The sequence below is a fragment of the Pocillopora damicornis genome, chromosome 14, assembly GCF_964200805.1.
Source record: "Pocillopora damicornis chromosome 14, jaPocDami1.2, whole genome shotgun sequence".
Classification (NCBI taxonomy): Eukaryota; Metazoa; Cnidaria; class Anthozoa; order Scleractinia; family Pocilloporidae; genus Pocillopora; species Pocillopora damicornis.
Genome location: NC_142683.1, coordinates 13,756,759 through 13,775,252, shown reverse-complemented (window position 1 = coordinate 13,775,252; position 18,494 = coordinate 13,756,759). Strand labels below are relative to the sequence as shown.

The 18,494-nt window shown below is 37.7% G+C and overlaps 2 protein-coding genes and 1 long non-coding RNA gene across 3 annotated transcripts; 1 reads left to right on the top strand and 2 right to left on the bottom strand.

Moving 5' to 3' along the window:
- The first annotated feature begins 12 nt into the window (after window positions 1–12).
- LOC149034580 (uncharacterized) lies at window positions 13–4,146 on the top strand. Its single transcript, XR_016183173.1, has 2 exons — window positions 13–198; window positions 3,738–4,146. It is a non-coding gene; the product is annotated as an uncharacterized LOC149034580 (long non-coding RNA).
- Window positions 4,147–6,051: 1,905 nt separating this feature from the next.
- On the bottom strand, window positions 6,052–9,588 carry LOC149034579 (tetratricopeptide repeat protein 28-like). Its single transcript, XM_089194671.1, has 2 exons — window positions 7,545–9,588; window positions 6,052–7,057 (listed from the first exon to the last, which is right to left on the bottom strand). The coding sequence occupies exons 1-2, from the start codon at window positions 8,087–8,089 to the stop codon at window positions 7,000–7,002; spliced, it is 603 nt and encodes a 200-aa protein (XP_089050797.1). The 5' UTR covers window positions 8,090–9,588; the 3' UTR covers window positions 6,052–6,999.
- LOC149034578 (uncharacterized) lies at window positions 8,321–12,091 on the bottom strand. The gene has a single exon (XM_089194670.1). The coding sequence runs from the start codon at window positions 11,585–11,587 to the stop codon at window positions 8,321–8,323; it is 3,267 nt and encodes a 1,088-aa protein (XP_089050796.1). The 5' UTR covers window positions 11,588–12,091.
- Between the last annotated feature and the right edge of the window lie 6,403 nt (window positions 12,092–18,494).

Here is an 18,494-nt window from a genome sequence, read left to right as displayed (position 1 = left end):
CCAGTCTTTTGTAAGTCTTTTGTATACAAAGTTCTCAAGGTTTTCTTACGCAGCAATTTCATTGTAACCTCTACCAGTTCGAATTTTCAAAACGGCTTAATTCAAGATAATCTTCTGTACGATGTCATCTGGTAAACACTTTTCGCTAAACACTTTTTCAGGCACATTCCCTTTCTAACAGAATTGTTCCAGAATGAGGTAAGAAAGTAAGTTTCTGTGTATAGCTCTGAATATTAAAAGTCATGTGTTTCAATCTACGTACGCTTTGTACTTTCTTGCTTAATTTTTTCAGTAGATAACCTAATGTCGTGAATGAATAATAAGATAGCCTATTACAAATGACTGGAGTGACAACATACGACTTCTGAAATTGATTTCACTTGATTTAATTATTTAACTACCTTCAAGGTGATTCCTCAGAAAAGAAGTTATTGGACAATTTTTTGTAAACTTTCCTTAAATGTTCCTTACCAATGTCTGTTTCGAAAAATACAATAAGAAAGATAGGTCATCTCGCTTGTTTAGGAGATATATGCGCCAAAGTTACCCCATTTATGCCTGTACTGGCACTAATCATGCGCGTCATTTAAGCGGTTCGCTGTACATTTTGCTGCAGCTGGAAAAAAACTTGGTAGGTAGTAAGTCTCGAGTGTATCGAACAATTTGATATATAATTGGTGGGAATATTACGCAAATTTAAACGATATCGACTCAAAATGTTCCTTGAGTCATTCCTTTCAGGGTCATAATTTGCTTCATTGAGTAACGGGCTTTGTGCACCAAAATTATGGGAAATAAAACATGGTCACTGTGCTCATTTAATAGGTAAAGACCATTGCACCTCTTTACCTGGTCCATTGATTGATAAACAATACCATGTTCTCAGAATGTGCATGTGCTTATTGGCTTGATTATGTGATATTATGCACAGTACATGATGTGCAGTGCTTTACTGAGGAATCACCTTAACCCTTTAACTCCTAAGATCTCATTAGTAATTCTCCTTACTGTCTGCTATATAGTTTTTGTGATGAAAGTTTGGAGAATTTGGTATTGGATCAACTAGTAATTCCCAAATTGATATTTTTCTTTATTCTCATCACTTGTCTCATTGATATTGTTACAACATTATAATTAGAAATTCTGTCGTGATTGCCATGAGAGTTAAAGGGTGAAATGTATAGGGGTCTTCATTACACTTAGAGACTTATTTCTTTTCTCTTAAAGACTCGGAGAGGTTTTGTGTTTCATCCATTTTTTGGTCTTGGTGATTTGTCAGAGAGAAAATCCCTTGTTGTGAATGAAAAGCAACACAAGTATGCACTGCAGACCTATGTTGGAGTGCTCACAGTGTCCCTTAACAACCACAAATAAGCCCTGACATAGATTTTTTGTATTCCAATGCATTGCAGGCCTATTGTGTAATATTTTTAATAATGACAAGAATAATGTAATAATAGCAATTATAATAATAATTCTCTAAGTGCAAACCAAAAGTGCTTACTACAATTTTGATATAAGTTCTTGCTTTGTGTTTTCAGGCTTAGATTGCCTTTTATGAGAAAAAAAAAACACTCTCACTGATGTGCAGCCATGAACAGAATATGTGATATAGTTTAGAAATTCTCAGTTGCATTCACTGCGATTATTGTTGTCTCCATATTTTTATTTCTTTTAAGAAAAAAATTGATGGCTTATTTGTTTGACAGGTCAGATGTTCTTCATTCAGTGTTGTTTCCCAATGCATTTCCGGCCTACTAGCAAAATAAATAAATAAAAATTCCAGATGCAATGTCAAATAGGCAAATTACTTTGGTAGACTATTTTTGATGATAATATAACTATGATAATAATATTTTTATGTTGTTGTCATGTATGTTGTAACAATTGTCTTCAACTTACCACTTGTGTAGCAATAAAATTTCTGTAAATCTACAGAAATTACTTTTTCAACGACCAAATTGGGTTCTTTTCCAGTAAGGCTGAAGATGTTCTGTACAGTATTTGTGGAATGGGTCAAGGCTGTGGTTGATGATGCACTAATTTACTGACTAAGAGGATAACAAATTTTCTTCTCTCTATTATGGCTGGTGTCCTTTATAGGCATGATAGTATTTGTTAGAGTAAATTTGTTGAGGAAACATGTAGGGGGAAATAATTCCATTTTTTTTATCTCTGATGGAAATTTAAGCAGTTTGGAAATCTTAATAAGTGTTACCAGTAGGTTATTTTGTAAACTTCACTAAGGTTTCTTTCCTTTGCACATTAACAACTTAGCATTGTCGGAGTTAGTGTTTGTTCTACCTTTTAATTAGATGGTCAGGGGGATGGAATTCGTTCCTGTTTACATTTCGCCTTCACAATCTACAACTTCCTTGGACATCTGCTTCCTCAGAATATCTCATCCATCCATTCTTGCTAGTTTGTATACATCAAGAGCAAAGTGCTTAAATATAGGACCACTTTGCATTAAAATGATACATATTGACTTACTCGTTTTTAACTCGTGAATTGCGCGCATGCGCAAGAGCGAGTTATAGATACGATGTGGGGAATAGCATTCGCTCGCTCGCTCGCTCGCTCGCTCGATTGGTCGATTCCTGTAAACTTTTTTTAGATTTTAGGCTTTTGAGTGCATTTTATAGTTTTTGGCGAGCAATAAACAGACGAAATGGCGACCTTTGTTGCTAAGAATAGTGGTGGGGGGAAAAAGAAGCCAATGATAATCTTAAAAGAGTTTTTTTTTTCGTTTTAGTTTCAACAAGCGGCGCCAGCGACTGGCAGGCATGCAAGGATTCACACTGAAATAACAGAACAACCTTCGTTTTTCATAAAATTGTAATTTACAGTCCTTGAACTTGAAAACAATCCGAAGATTCATTGAAAATATCACTTACTGCGAAGCGCTCGGAGTTTACAGATGTTCAAAAGCTTTTTCTGTTATAGCGTGAGATTGAGGACAAAATTGATCATTACGTTTCGTCGCGTGTGTTTTTCCTGTGAGAAGCAACAGAAGATGCCGGCGACTGACGAAATAACAAGTTAACACGAAAATCAGATAACACCTAAACAAACAATTTTAGCTACCGATTTTCAGTGAATTTTTAAAGAACAATTTTCTTTTAAGTTTCAAGACAATTTGAAGATTTAACATACAAACAACGTACTAAAATGCGAAAGTTACACACCACAAAATTGATAAATAGGCCTGAAATGAAATTCTATCTTGTTATTGATCATACGTTGCCTAGCACGTGACCTAAATCTACCCAGGCGGAGATCCAAAATGACGGTGGCAGGCTTGGCTTAGTTATATCACTCAAAACTCGTTCCCGTTTGTCTCATTTGATAAAGAGGGAATCGTTAATGTTTTCATTAAGACAGTATTGCCTTGATTTTCTAATATTTACAACGAAAGACAGTAAATTTCACTTTTCACCCACATTTACTTCCAACATTTTCTTTTGAACCAGAAACAAAAATGATAGACGTTTAAAACACATGACATCATCCACCTTGTCAAATGTAATAGCATGATCATTTCAATTGTAATGCCTTCTTATCCCAACGTTACTTTGTTTCTTTGCTACATTAGCGAACACTGAACTACTGCTCGTACTCTAGATATGACAATCAACCACAAAATTCCCTAAACCAGATAACATTAAACATAATCTAAAAAATCATGTGTCAATTCACGAGTTTGCTCACAGAGCACTTTGATTGTTTTCTCACAGACAGTCAGAAGAGAGACTTAAGGTGAGATGTCTCATGAATCCAGTAAAGTTGATATGAGCCAGGTGTGAGACAAGCATATTGGCTGAAAAGGAACAATTCCAGAACAGAGCAGAAAACATGCGTGGAAAAGTATGGTGTAGTTTGTGGACTCAAAGATGGCTTTGTATCCCGTAACAAAGAGCAAACAACCTACCGTGACACATGAACCTTGTAACAGCCTTTGTCAAGAGAGAGTCTCTGTGGCTCAGTGTGCGATTGTGGGGTTGATTCAGAAAGTCTGAGATTTGATTCCTCATCAGGATTGTTATGCCCCCTACTTGTGATGTGACAAAAAACATCCTTCTTGATCATATTAAACCAAACTTGCTTTGTATTCATTTTATGCCCTTGCAAGCTACTGAAACAAGATTTCAACCTATTGGTGATATAAATAATCCTCTATTTTGCTTAGATCGTTAAATTTTCACCTGCTCCTAGAGTTCACACTCCTAAGATATAGAACTCATTCAAAAACTTAACTTACTCGATTATGGCTTATTTGAGGGAAAAGGCACAGTATTAATTCTCCCCTCAAGCTGCTACACATTTCTTTGTTAGTTAGTTATGAGAATTTGACGTTAGATCAAGACAACAACTTCTACCTGAGTATTCTTATTACCTTTTTGCCAAGTAACATATGGATATTATAGGGAGAAGTCACATGTTTGTTACTTCTGGGAGTTAAGGTTACTTCCCACCTTCAGAGACAATGGGTTACTTTTTGTGGGAAATCTTGATCCACCATCATTGATGCCAGGAGGTCCCTTTGTCCTATTGGTGTGCAGTTTCAGGAAGTGAGATAATCTCCTGGCATGGCACAAGTTGTTTGTGAACCTTTAGGAGCTAAAATCTCATGTTTGATATGGGGAGGAATACAACAAGTTTGAGCAAATTTATAGGATGTATAGATTTGATCGATTTTCATCAAATTTCCCCAAAGCATCCTAGGAATAATGACAAAGGAAAGTGTGTTGAGAAATTTTGATATTTGGAATATTTGTCTTGTGGAGTCCATTTACGCAACACGTCTCAAATATTTTTAGCTAGTCTAACTTTAGATCCCAATATCAACTCAACCAATCAGAATATCGAAAAAGCCAGACACACTCTTGTTGATTGATGCCTTGTGAATGAGACTGCAGCCGTTTTGCTCATGCAGCAGCATCCAATGCCCGATAAATTCAATAGAAGAACCTTTGATTGCTTTATGCCTTACTGGCTTCTGACACTTCCTCAAAGAAAATTTGCTTAAGTTATATTTTTATAGTAATCTGCATTTATTAAGCTTTCCTCTGATATATGGTTTCCTATGATTTTGGTTAAACTAGCACGAGTACAAAATTTTTTCCCAAAAGACACCAGCGAAATTGGGAAGTAACCTAAACTCTTTAACTCCCAGATCAAATTTCTAATTCTCCTTAATGTCAACCATACAATTCCTATAATGTTAGTTCAGACAATTTAGTATTGGATCAACTAATTATTTCCAAATTGATATTTTTCTTTAATCTCCTCACTTATCTGGTTATAAGGAGAAATTCTGTCTTGGTCACTCGTGGGAGTTAAATGGTTAAAGGATTTAGAATTATCTTGACCTTGTAGTTGTTCATTTCCTGGGATGTCAGCTGAAAGGATGATGGAATCTACCTCCTCTAAGCTGATGAACTTAATTCTCATTACTTGTTTATTCAACAATGCACGTATGTTTTCAGGGGAAGTTGCATTTTCATCACTTTTGGTAGCTAAATGGTTCAGTGTGGAAAATGAATTGTGAAAGTTGGCTGGTATGAAGTGACATAAGGAGGAGCATCAGGGATAGGAGAACCTAAGGAAAACCTAGAGGAGGGAGGGTGGAGGAACTATGGCTTGTCTCTCTCTCCCTCTCCCCCCCCCCCCCTTCACCATCATTTCACTTTCAAATGGCACACAGTCCTTAGCACAAATCAAATCTCTCTCCATAGACTCTTGCCCTTCAGCCCCCATACTACATCAAAATTCAATATGGTCATTCCAAAACAGGGATAGTTTGGTGATGAAGTTTCTGAGCTGTTGAATACAGTTAGCTGTGAGTCAATGTAAAAATGATAACGAGAGGTAAAACACAAGGAAAGATTAATGAAGGCCAAAACACCAAAAGAGGTACTGAAAAAAAAATCAATGTGACAGGATTGTGAACTTGTGGATAAACTCTGCCAAAAACAATTGTTTAGTGTATTTTGTCAGACCAAGTCTAAGGTTGCAAAATAAATCTGGGAATTAACTCCAACAATCCAATCCAATTCTCAGTTGTATTTATTTACACTTATTTTAGTAAAATAATAAATTTCACTTAATTAACAAAACTGAAAAATCAGAGAAAAATAAGAAATGCAAAAGTACTTCAAATAAGAGAAAAATGTGTAGTGATCACAGGAAAAAAAACTTTCAAGTTGGCCAAAGAATAAGTAGGCCTCCTAAGAATCAATAAGTTTTTAGTGCCCACTGACAATTAGGAACAAAAGTCTGCCATCAGTAACAAAATCTCATCACTAATATACTTTTCCTAACAGATCCTTTTGATAAAACATTTTCAAACATCATATCAACAACTTCTTAAGCATTTACCTTTTCCTGAAAGTTCTAAAAGATTAAAATATGACAATACTGACCTCCCCACCCAACCCCAAGGTAAAGGAAAAAATACACAGAAAACTGCCACTTGTGCATCATCATACTCAACAAAGCCATGCATTCCTGGTTTGTGATTTTGTTTTCCTACAGTATTCCAACTATCTTTTTGATAATATCAGTTATCTTTCTGCTCTGAATTCTGGGAGATTGTTTCATTGATATCTTAGGAATTGTTTTCACTCCTCAGTTTGACTTTGGCAGTAATATTTTGTGCAATGCTTGTTCTCCTTTTCTCCTGTTTTTTTACCTAACAACTCACAAAACAAGTTAGAGTTTAGTTTTGGTGTTTTCTGATTGCGATCCAAAGGAAACTTTAGTAAACGTTTAGTTAATTTCATGCTTTCAATTTTTTCATGCTGATTCATTTTAGTCCCCTTAATAGCTCTGAGAGCTGAAATGCAGCTTTCAGTGTCACTAGCTTTTGATTCAGCCTTATTTGCAAGAGCATTCAAAAATAACCATTTATCTACAATAAAATGAAAAATGTCTGTTCAAACTAATACCAGTGTCCATTCAAAAACAATGTGCAGGAAAGATAATCTTTGTGCAGGATCAGTTGTTACTCTGTTTCTTCTCTGCTTCATTGTTGTCCTCCTTGTGTTCCTCTTTCCTGAAACAAACATAATACAATTTCAACTCTAAAGCATTATATGGATCAGAATTTCTAAAAGATTCAAAGTAGCTAGACACACAGCTCAAATAGCTATCAACTTCAAAGTCATTAGGTAGCTTATATCTCTCAAGTTGCTTTCATTGCATTTACTTTGGCCTGTCTATCATCCTCTTGGGCTTCTGTTTGAAGAATAATTTCTGAAGATTTCGCACACTAAAGCAACTTTGATTCATGGCCAATTTTGAAAATGATTCATCAAAATCTTCTGGTTCTGTGGAGGAGGGGGGGGGAAGGGGGAGGTCTAAAGAATATTATGGAGCCTTACAGGGGATCAGGTGAATTTTACTGGGAGACAACCAAAATCCTCGAGCAGCACCCAATTCCCCCCCCCCCCCCCCCCTCGGCTGCTGAACAATCCCTAAGATAGCTAATGTTGGGTAACGTAAGGTAGCTAATGGAAATTTCTTATCAGAACTAGACCTACCCGATGTATGTAAAATCCAACGTCACGTTGTCTCCCATCAGCACAAATGGAGCCCATTGATTAGGTTTGGGAAAGCCGTTGCTTCTCAACCATTTTACGGCCTGGTGAAGAGATTCACTGGCACTTTCTCCACGAACAAGGTGCTTGTAGAAATGATTCATGAGCTGCTCCGTTGCTTCGTCTTCTATGGCCCACGAGGCTACCAACACTGAACGTGCACCGGATGCTAAGAATGCACGAGCGATTCCAAGAACTCCTTCGGCTTTGACCAATCCACGCGCACTGTGACAACAGCTCAATACAACCAGTTTTGCTCGCACTTGAGTTCCGGAAATGTCGGACATTGTCAAGAGGTAGTCTTCTTCTTGTGGAAAACTGTTGGTGGTACATTTAGGACATTTGGGCGACAGGGCAATCTCTCCTCTTTCGGCATTTCCATGTGCGGCAACATGTATGAGACTCACTGAAGGTATCGCTTGAAGTACTGCCTGCTTAGTTGCAGACTCTCCTAACAAAGGCTGAACTCCCAGCAGTCGACCAACCATCTCTGCTTCCTTTCTGGCACAGGACAATGGTTCAAAGTTAGCGACAATTCCATTGTAATACACCTGGCCAACCGTAGGATCACCCACTACAAGTGCACCAGTTTCACTGTGATAATCCGCTGGACAATCTTGAATGAGCCGGAGGGTCGTTAGGGAAGGGATGATACGGATTCTGTAAGTCTCTGATAGATACTTTCCGGCTGCTCCATCACGCAAGGCAGCAAATGGGACTCAATACGAGAAACGATACGGCACAATGATGATTTCAGGCTCTGTAAGTAAATCTACCACAGGAGCGATGATCCATTTGTAACACAAATGATGAATTCTTTCGGTTTCTTTGCTATCGTCACCGCGCAAAGTTGCTCGGCTCTCTTCAAAAAGAGATGTCGTTACGTTGCCATCCAAAGATCGATCTTCGCAATTCGCTGTGAATAAAACGCCAAAGCTGGCGGCGCTCTTTTTGAAAATTCCCTCCACGTTGCAAACTTTCTCAGGAATGAGAGTGCTGTCTTTCACTTGGTCGGTGACTCGAACGGATAATCCATTTGCTTTCAAAACCCAGAGACAAACTTGCCGCTTTAAATACGAAATGTACAAAAAGACACAGTTACTCTCTTTTTTCACGATGTTTTCAATCCCGAACCATAATTTTGGATCAGCCGAGATGTGGCTTTCAACGGAGAACTTCTCTGCCATGCATTCTACGAGGACTCTTGCTCGTCCCAGCTCCTCGACATAAAGAGTGTCTTGAAATTTGCCAGTATTGCAAAGCAAGGTAGTGAGCCAGTGATAAGGAAAACTACCGTGCGCTTCTAACAGGGATATTTCAAACTCTTTGTTTCCTTTAAGAAAACTCCTCAATTGTTCATATTTTCCAATACATTGAAAGAGGTGTTCCTTTGCCTCCACAACCTTTAATTGCGATACCTTTAACTGTGTGATGCTGAGAAGGCTTTTAAACTCAATCAGCCTGTTTCCAATTCTACTGCTTATGGAGCGAGCCTTCTCTAAGTAATCTTCTGCCTCATCGCATTCACCAAGCGATCTACATAGATCTCCGAGGTTGAGGTAACATTGTCCTTCCAGAGCTTTACGGCCACATTCCTTGCTGATGGTGAGCGCCTTCTGATAATGTTCTTTTGCTTTCTGATTGTCATTGATAAAAGCGAACACTTCTGCCAAACCTGTGGAAGCGCGTCCTTCACTTATTCTTTGTCCAATTGCTGTACTGATGCTGAGTGCTTTGTCGAAATATTCTTTAGCTTGACGATATTTCCTAAGCCCGCAGTAAACGCCTCCAAGGCCTAAGTATCCTAAACATTCCTTTCCTCTGTCTCCTATTTCTTTTGCGATGGCAAGTGATCTCTCGTAATATTCGTTGGCCTTCTGATATTCGCCAAGGGGTTGAAACACATCTCCGAGGTTCCTGTATGTTGTTCCTTCTCCATTTCTGTCGCCGATTTCTATCGCGATGGCAAGTGATTTCTCGTAATATTCTTTGGCCTCCTGATATTCGCCAAGGGATTTCAACACAACTCCGAGGTTCCCGTATGTTGTTCCTTCTCCATTTCTGTCGCCGATTTCTATCGCGATGGCAATTGCTTTCTCGAAATATTCCTTGGCCTTCTGATATTCGCCAAGGGATTGAAACACAACTCCGAGGTTCCCGTATGTTCTTCCTTCTCCTTTTCTGTGGCCGATTTCTATCGCGATGGCAAGTGATTTCTCGTAACACTCTTTGGCCTTCTGATATTCGCTAAGGGATTGAAACACAACTCCTAGGTTCCCGTATGTTGTTCCTTCTCTATTTCTGTCGCCGATTTCTATCGCGATGGCAAGTGATTTCTTGTAATATTCTTTGGCCTTCTGATATTCGCCAAGGGATTGAAACACAACTCCGAGGTTCCCGTATCTTGTTCCTTCTCCATTTCTGTCGCCGATTTCTATCGCGATGGCAAGTGATTTCTTGTAATATTCTTTGGCCTCCTGATATTCGCCAAGGGATTGAAACACAACTCCGAGTTTCCTGTATCTTCTTCCTTCTCCATTTCTGTCGCCGATTTCTATCGCGATGGCAAGTGATCTCTCGTAATATTCTTTGGCCTTCTGATATTCGCCAAGGGATTCAAACACATCTCCGAGGTTCCCGTATGTTGTTCCTTCTCCATTTCTGTCGCCGATTTCTATCGCGATGGCAAGTGATTTCTCGTAATATTCTTTGGCCTTCTGATATTCGCCAAGGGATTCAAACACAACTCCGAGGTCCCCGTATCTTCTTCCTTCTCCATTTCTGTCGCCGATTTCTATCGCGATGGCAAGTGATTTCTCGTAATATTCTTTGGCCTTCTGATATTCGCCAAGGGATTCAAACACATCTCCGAGGTCCCCGTATCTTCTTCCTTCTCCATTTCTGTCGCCGATTTCTATCGCGATGGCAATTGCTTTCTCGAAATATTCTTTGGCCTTCTGATATTCGCCAAGGGATTCAAACACAACTCCGAGGTTCCCGTATCTTGTTCCTTCTCCATTTCTGTCGCCGATTTCTATCGCGATGGCAAGTGATTTCTTGTAATATTCTTTGGCCTCCTGATATTCGCCAAGGGATAGAAACACAGCTCCGAGGTTCCCGTATCTTCTTCCTTCTCCATTTCTGTCGCCGATTTCTATCGCGATGGCAAGTGATCTCTCGTAATATTCTTTGGCCTTCTGATATTCGTCAAGGGATTCAAACACAACTCCGAGGTTCCTGTATGTTGTTCCTTCTCCATTTCTGTCGCCGATTTCTATCGCGATGGCAAGTGATTTCTTGTAATATTCTTTGGCCTCCTGATATTCGCCAAGGGATTTCAACACATCTCCGAGGTTCCCGTATCTTGTTCCTTCTCCATTTCTGTCGCCGATTTCTATCGCGATGGCAAGTGATTTCTCGTAATATTCTTTGGCCTTCTGATATTCGCCAAGGGATTGCAACACAACTCCGAGGTTCCCGTATGTTGTTCTTTCTCCATTTCTGTCGCCGATTTCTATCGCGATGGCAATTACTCTCTCATAATATTCTTTCGCCTTTAGATACTCGCGGAGGATAAAGCAAAGAGATCCAAGTCTCGCACAAGCCACTTCCTCTTTTCTATGGTGGCCAATCGCTTTCATGATGGTAAGAGCGCTTTCAGAAAGTTGCTTTGCCTCTGCAAACCAACATTTTGCCTTGTATTTGTCTCCCAGTAGTATGGTTAGTTCTCCAGCGAGGAAAAACTTGTTAATAAGTTTTGTGGTGTATCGTGCTGCATTTGTGTAACCAGAGGTGGCATAGAACACATTGAATAATACATCAGAGATATCATGATCAAGGTCAATACCAGAGTTAAGTTTGTGAAGTAGAAATAAACATTCATTACATAACTCGGTCGCCTGTAGGCCACGATCAGTGTTAAGGAGAAATATGGCGACATCCAAACCAATCTGGACTGACTTTAGGATTTCTGCTGCGTTATTCATTACGTCATATCCTGAATGTTAAAATAATTTCCCCAAACGTGAGAGAAGAATCAGCCAAAACGAAGACTTTCCGAGCGCCTCTTGTCTTTCTTGTTTAATTCAAGACAGGCCCTATCAATTTTTTAACCAATTGATCATCGGTTAATCCATTGATCGTGCTATGCTGGCGTTCAACTCACTGATTATTTATTTTTTACGCACTACACAATCATTTAGAACTGAATCTGGTCGCAGTGTTCTGTTTGAAAGTGACTTCCACTTACATTCATTAGAGGGTGAATCAAAATTAGCACCCTTAGCCATTAAAATTTAAATTCAACGCAAGACATTGTTAAATTAGTGTTTGTGTAACAAATTAAACGACATTAAATATGTTGAATCTACATCAACATTATTATTTCTGGAACTTCTACTGGGAAGACATTGTGAATAGAACGGGACCATTTTAGTGGGAGTGTATTCTACACAACGCGTCTCGCGCGTGCATTCATGTCATTCACACTGACCTCTGCAACTCGCTGTATCTGCCTGATAGGTGAAAGAACTTTCCTGAATAATGCTCTTTGCTCAGGAAGAAAATTTCCTCGGACTTCTAACTGCAACAGATGTCATTTATGTTATTGATACGTTTTGGTTTTGAAGAACAATTTTGATTTTTCCTGAAGAATCCTATATCTGTGATATCTATCAGGAGAGAAGATGAAAGCGCAAGCTGTCCTTTTTTTCTTAGTGGACGGGAAGTGGCTGAATTTTTTTTTTGTGGGACTATGAAGGAGCTAGTTCTTCTTTCCCATCCCTTGTGCTCACCCGTTTTTTCGCCCTCATGCACCCCCCTATCACTCGCTCCAGCCGAGTGAGCGGCTTAAATCGGAAAGATTTTTATCGGATTAGATTTACTACTTAGAACTGAAAATTACATAAAGGATACTGTACATAAGAACCTGCAACAACCGAAAAATTGGACGAGATAGATGTTTCCTTTTTTGGTATTTTTTAAAGTATTTTGCCTACCTGAATATAACATCAAAGTTTTTAAAATCATTCTCAGCATACGTTATGGCAAGAGATAATAAACTTTTGGTTATGGTACTTTTATCAATGTTGATATTTTTCACCCGCGCAGCCAGGATGGTCAACATGCGAAAAGGTTTTCTTGTTTTACATTGGTAATCTATTTTGATAACTCTTGCAGTCACGCAAAACTTTCAATTGTCTTTAATATTTCTGTATTTCATTGCAGTATCATATCAAAGCTATCAAATTGACTTTCAAAATCCAGGCACTTAATTTGCACTTAATTTCATGTGATTACGTGTTAACAATATACATGGATAAATACGAGACGGCTTTTCATAATTAAGCATAAGCAAAGCGCGCGCAACAAGTGCAAAAATAATTTATTCAAACCGTGCGTTCGATCGAAGCAACCGCGTACGATCAAAACAATAATATGCAAAGATATCTTCCCATCTTTAAGGAGCAAAAAAGTTCAGAGTCCGGTTAAAAAGTTAGAGGAATTGTCCAGTCTGTGTCCGAATCACTTTCGATGAAATGGAATCGTCGTTTCCGAGATTTAACCATGTTTGTTTTTAATTTCGGCGTTGGATCGCTCGAGCTTAGTGTTAAGCTGGTTCGGCTCGTAATTTTCGATTTCTTTGGCAATTCCCTTCTCTAAACACCACTTTTTCCAAACCGACAACCAAAAAGCTGCGGTGACGAAAGAAAACCTACTTAAAACGCCGGCCATTGTTTCGCTCGCAAATTTTCAAATTTCCAAATTTTGTTGCAACATCCAAGTCTTGCATTAGATTGGCTATCTGTGAGTTTCTTTGATTATTGACCAATCAGAATTTCTGATTTGTTACTTTCGTCGCACTGAATTAACCCTCTTCTGCACTGAATTAACTCTCCTCTGCACTGAATTACCTGGAAATTTTATTTTTTCAAACCAGGAAAAGAGCTGGGTAATTTTTCCATATATTTTATAAGGGCTGAAATCACACGCGTGATTTGAAATCACAGGTATGATTTGAGACCAAAATTGCACGACACGAGGTTCAATTACCACTTTATTACATCCATTTTGAAATCGCCCAAATACAGGACTTGATCAGGTCAAATATTTTATTGATGCAGCACTGAGCCGGTCTGAAATTAAATTCATCCAGTTTTTGGGGGGGAAAAGTAAGAGTTTTAGAGACAAAAGTTGCAAAATTTGGCACATGATACTCTTTATCTTTAATTTTCCGGCAGTTTGATCGGTTGCTTTAAACAAGCCTTGAAATCTAATTGGTTGTTTTGTTTTCAGTGTAGCCTCCTCATTGGCTGGGAAAAAGGTGCGATTTAAAGCAAAAAAATGGTGCGATTCGTGAATAAATCGCATTAATTAGAGTCAATCAGATTACAGGGACCACCAGCGATTTCAAAATGGCTGTAATAAAACTTAAAACATTTCATTCAATTGAAGATAAAATAATACAGAGAGACTTTTGATGTAATCGTTCTTTAGTTTTAACCGGAAGCCCCGTCCTGATGAAATGCGTCGAAGGCGAGTCCGTGTTCTAACCCTTGGTTTGTGATGCAGTAAACCAAATGTATTACTAGTGTCATTCATTACTAATCCATCTTTTCAACCTGCTTTTTAAAATCTTTATATAAGCCTATCGTTGGCAGGTAATTAAAACGTCTAGAAGACGATTGGAAATCATCCGTCAGCTTTGTTTTCAAGGGAAAGGGAAATTTTCCCCAAGAATTCCACTCGCGTTTTAATGCTTAATTTACTCGTATGCCAACTTTTCCGAACGTTTTTTTCGGTTAATTAAACAGTACTATAAGTTTTATTCATGGAAAATGAAACTAAGGAAGCAATGACAATACAGAGCTAAAAAAGGCGAACAGCTCACCTCTGAAAACAATGCCTTCTTTAGTCTCCGGATGGTGTGGCTAATAAAAACAAAAGTAAGAAAGTGAAATGAGACTTTCGCTGCCAAATAAACGTAACTGCGAAAAACTAATTTAAGAACATTCTACTCACACGTTTGGTAAGAAGAAATCATGAAAAAAAAGACCTAAGGAAGAAAATTGTTTTCTAGATTGCCTGTAACATATATTAAATAAAATGCCAAATCTTCGTATTTTGCATCATTCAAGAAATGATGGATATGTAGTTTCTCCTTATAATATCAAGATACCTCACAGAAATCAAATGGTGAGAGTAAACGGATCGATCAACAAGATGTTATGTTTATCATTAAGATATGCCAAATCTCAAACCGATATATTTTAGCGTTAAATATTTCTGAAATAAACTTTAAGCCACTCACCTTTGGAAGAAAAAGGATATCTGGATAGTTAGGAAACCGAAGCAAGATATGAAATTATCTGTACAAAGAAAAGAGGAGTACAATGAGCTTGATCGGTTAAAATAATCATCATAAACATCTAAAAGATGGATGCTGGATTACAGCTTGCTCGTAAGATCGTCAATAAATATTGTAAGCTCCTCGCATATCATTGATAAGAGCTTGGTTGTTTTGATCGCGCTTTGACCGATTTTTTAGACTTTCAAGTCACAGAAGTGAGGAATATGTTGCTTTTCTTTACAATATCCACATTTCATCCAGTGAATTGGTGGCGAAAATAAGATACAATACCAGACTCTCCCTAATGACTAGCAAGGTAATGTAAAGGAGCTTGAAGGAAGAATTGTTGATAAAATAAACTTTGGTTAGATTGTTTGAAACAATAAAATATCATACATCATTGAATTTTCCCAAATTTTCACCCAAAATATTTCAATTTTTTAGAGCGGGAAAAGAATGATTGTTATCAAATTTAGTTTTTCAGCTGTGAAGCTTTGAAAAATTAAACATGGGCTATTCGGGGTGCTAATTGTTTATGTGATGAGACTGATTTCAATGAACAGATAAATGCAAGTAGGTCGGTCGAGAACAAAGTGCTGAGTTTGATCGGTTAATAACATCACTGAAAAAGTAAGTCGTGTAAACATAACTCTCTAGTTTCGCCATTAGGTGCATTGTACATTCTTGTGGGTTTTTTTTTCTTTTTCATCAGAACTTGCTGTTCTTGAATTTGACTTCTGTTGCGCCTGATTTGAGGCGGCGAAAATACTTTTTGAAAACAGGAAAGGAGAGTAAACTTAATCTTTCATTTGGCTTCTTACCCTCACACAAGGAAGAGTGTCTTGTTTAGTATTCTGATCGTATGACTGAGATACAAGGAATAACCAGAAACTGAAATAACGCTTTCCCTGCAAAACAAAGTTGATAACATTAACAAGTGTGAAAACAAAATAAAATATAAATCGGAAAACCTTATACAGCTTTCCCCTACAAATACAGAGAAAGTATTTCATCTTTAATCCTACTCTGACACTCCCAGACTGACTTAAAAAAAAGCTATTTAACTAATAACAAAAGTTGAGGACAATAACGAATAAAGCTGGATAGTATTTTCTTGATGTAATACTATATTCTCTTAAATCATTCACAATAACATCACAGCGCTTGAAGAGGAGAGTTAGAAATTAGATCATGAAAGACAAAGGCTTCATGTTGGATAAACCGTTTTATTTTCTAGACTATCATAAGTTTAGGACAATTTTCAAACAAAAAATCTTTACCAGAATTTAAGATTATTTGGAGGTTATCAAAATCCTCTGCCATCGAATATTCATTGCAAAACATTTCAATTTGTAAAGCGGGAAAATATTGTTTCTAAATTCATACCTTTTACCATATGGCTCACCTTCTAAAAAAGAAAAGTGTCGTGATTGGTATTCTGATCGCGTGACTAATGAAACCAACGACAAAAAACTGAAATAAAACGTTCTCTGCAAAACAAAGATAAATGCAAATAGCTATTTTAAGGAAGAAGTGAAACATTGATAGATAAAAAGAATAAATAATATTTTAAAACAAAGAGGGAAAAACGAATAACAAGAATAAAGATTAAGTTCAATTTGATAAAAAAAAAAAAAAGAATGGCCGTTAAAGAAACCCAACATCCATCGCTTTCCATCTTCTCTTTGAATTAAACGCGCAAACAGATTTTCCCGCCATGAATAAATATGAAATTTAATTCGGTGTGCGATTTGTATATACATCTACGCTATGCTACCATCGACACTGAAAAGCTTTAAGTACCCACGGCAATGAGGGTAAAACGATTAGACGCAACCCAACCGACATTTCACAAAAAGAATAATGGCTTCAGATATGCCGAATATTTTCAGAAAAATATTTTAATTTCGAATGGCCGTATTTCACCCATTTCTTACAATGGTATCGCCAACAGCATTACTTTTCCCGTCTTTCTGAACTGATTTGAACGTTATTTTGCCAAAGATAACGAACAAAACGTAACTACATTTCACATTTGTAAACTTCTAGGGAGTTTTTGACACATGCGTTTTGATCGTTTATCCAATCGTTCGACATTAATTAATGAAACAAATTTGATTCAGCTCGGCAGAACCACCGAGTTAAAAGCCCTCTAATTCTCACCATACCAAAGATTTTTAATCCTTGTGATATAAAATGATCTAAATAATAAAGATAATTTTTGCAGAACTACTTTCCTCTATAGCAAGTCATAGTGTTTCTCATATCAATCATTTCATTGTCAAATGTCTTTGTAAGGATAGCTCTAATTACAAAGGCGTCGAAATACTTTTGTAAAATTAATAATATAGCTCATTCGAATGATGAAACATCTTACTCACCACGAATTCAACTTTGAATGCTTTGTTGCTGTGTAAAGTGAAGCAGCCAACTTTAGAATTAGAATCAGCAGCATATGTCTATTTTAGTTAGATTACAAGTGGCGAATCTTAGCTCACCTCTGAAGGGCAGAAATTGAAGGCTCTCCCCTCCAACCACGTGGTCTGGATACTCTGTTGATTACTTGACTCAACTGAAAGCCGGGGGGGGAAGAACTCCACCTTCAGTCTGATCAGGGAGGTGTACCTCTTGAAACCTTCAGCTTATTTACATCGGTCTTCCAAAGGCTCCAAAAGGGAATTCATCATTGCGATAGAGTTGCGTTACTTAAGAAAGTGCGTCACGCCATTGTGAGTCCTTTTTATGGTGAAAAGAATTTCCTTTAAGTAAATGGAAGTTGCTTTACAGAGCTGACAAAAAATAACGAGGTGAAAATAAAACAGCGGAGATCACGGATGGCTGAAGTTGGAGGAGATTGACACGGATTGAAAATGTCGAACCAAACCATAGCCGTCAAAATGGCCGGAACTCTTTCTTCGGGCTTAAAAAGAAAATTTGAGGAGATAAAGTGTGATGATAAAGCTACAAGATGTTATATAATTTGATGTGTACATAAATATATATAAAGGAAGTCTGTGTATTGATTTTTCTGTTTTACAGTGCTCGATACGTAGGAGTAGAGCGCGATATATGTTGCGATAGGGAAAAAAACAGAGAGACTATACTTTTATCCCTACAAGCCTGTTTCGTGATTGCTCACTCATCAGGGGATTTTATTGTTAAGAATATTTTAACCTCGTTAATATACTTCACAAATTTGCATAATAGACGTGTCGGTTAATTTCGATGCTCAGTTCAATTGTTACAAAGTAACGCTTTGTTTCTGTGGCAGCATGAGGACAGGAGTTCATTACGTCTATTGGGTGATGATAATTCGGGTCTGCAGATGATGAGTAATTTTTCTTTGAGGCAGAGGTTGCATCTTTTGTTTGTGCTGTTGTAGGGTGATCTTAATGAAAGGATGCGCAATGAAATAAAGTGGTTTATGTTATTTTCTTTTAGGGTATGTTTGCTGAGTTCGGTAGAGTTTCTGTGTTTTGTGTGTCGGAATGATGCGGTGTGGTTCCTCATCAGCAGAAATCAAGGACATTTCGAGCCCGCTAACA

Bases quoted from the DNA above. Each gene is read 5' to 3' on its own strand.
- LOC149034579 (XM_089194671.1), bottom strand. From the start codon at position 8,089: ATGGTTGGTCGACTGCTGGGAGTTCAGCCTTTGTTAGGAGAGTCTGCA. The intron at 7,058-7,544 runs GTAGGTCTAGTT...TGTTTGTTTCAG, and splicing joins TTGGATTTTACATACATCGG to GAAAGAGGAACACAAGGAGG.
- LOC149034578 (XM_089194670.1), bottom strand. From the start codon at position 11,587: ATGAATAACGCAGCAGAAATCCTAAAGTCAGTCCAGATTGGTTTGGAT.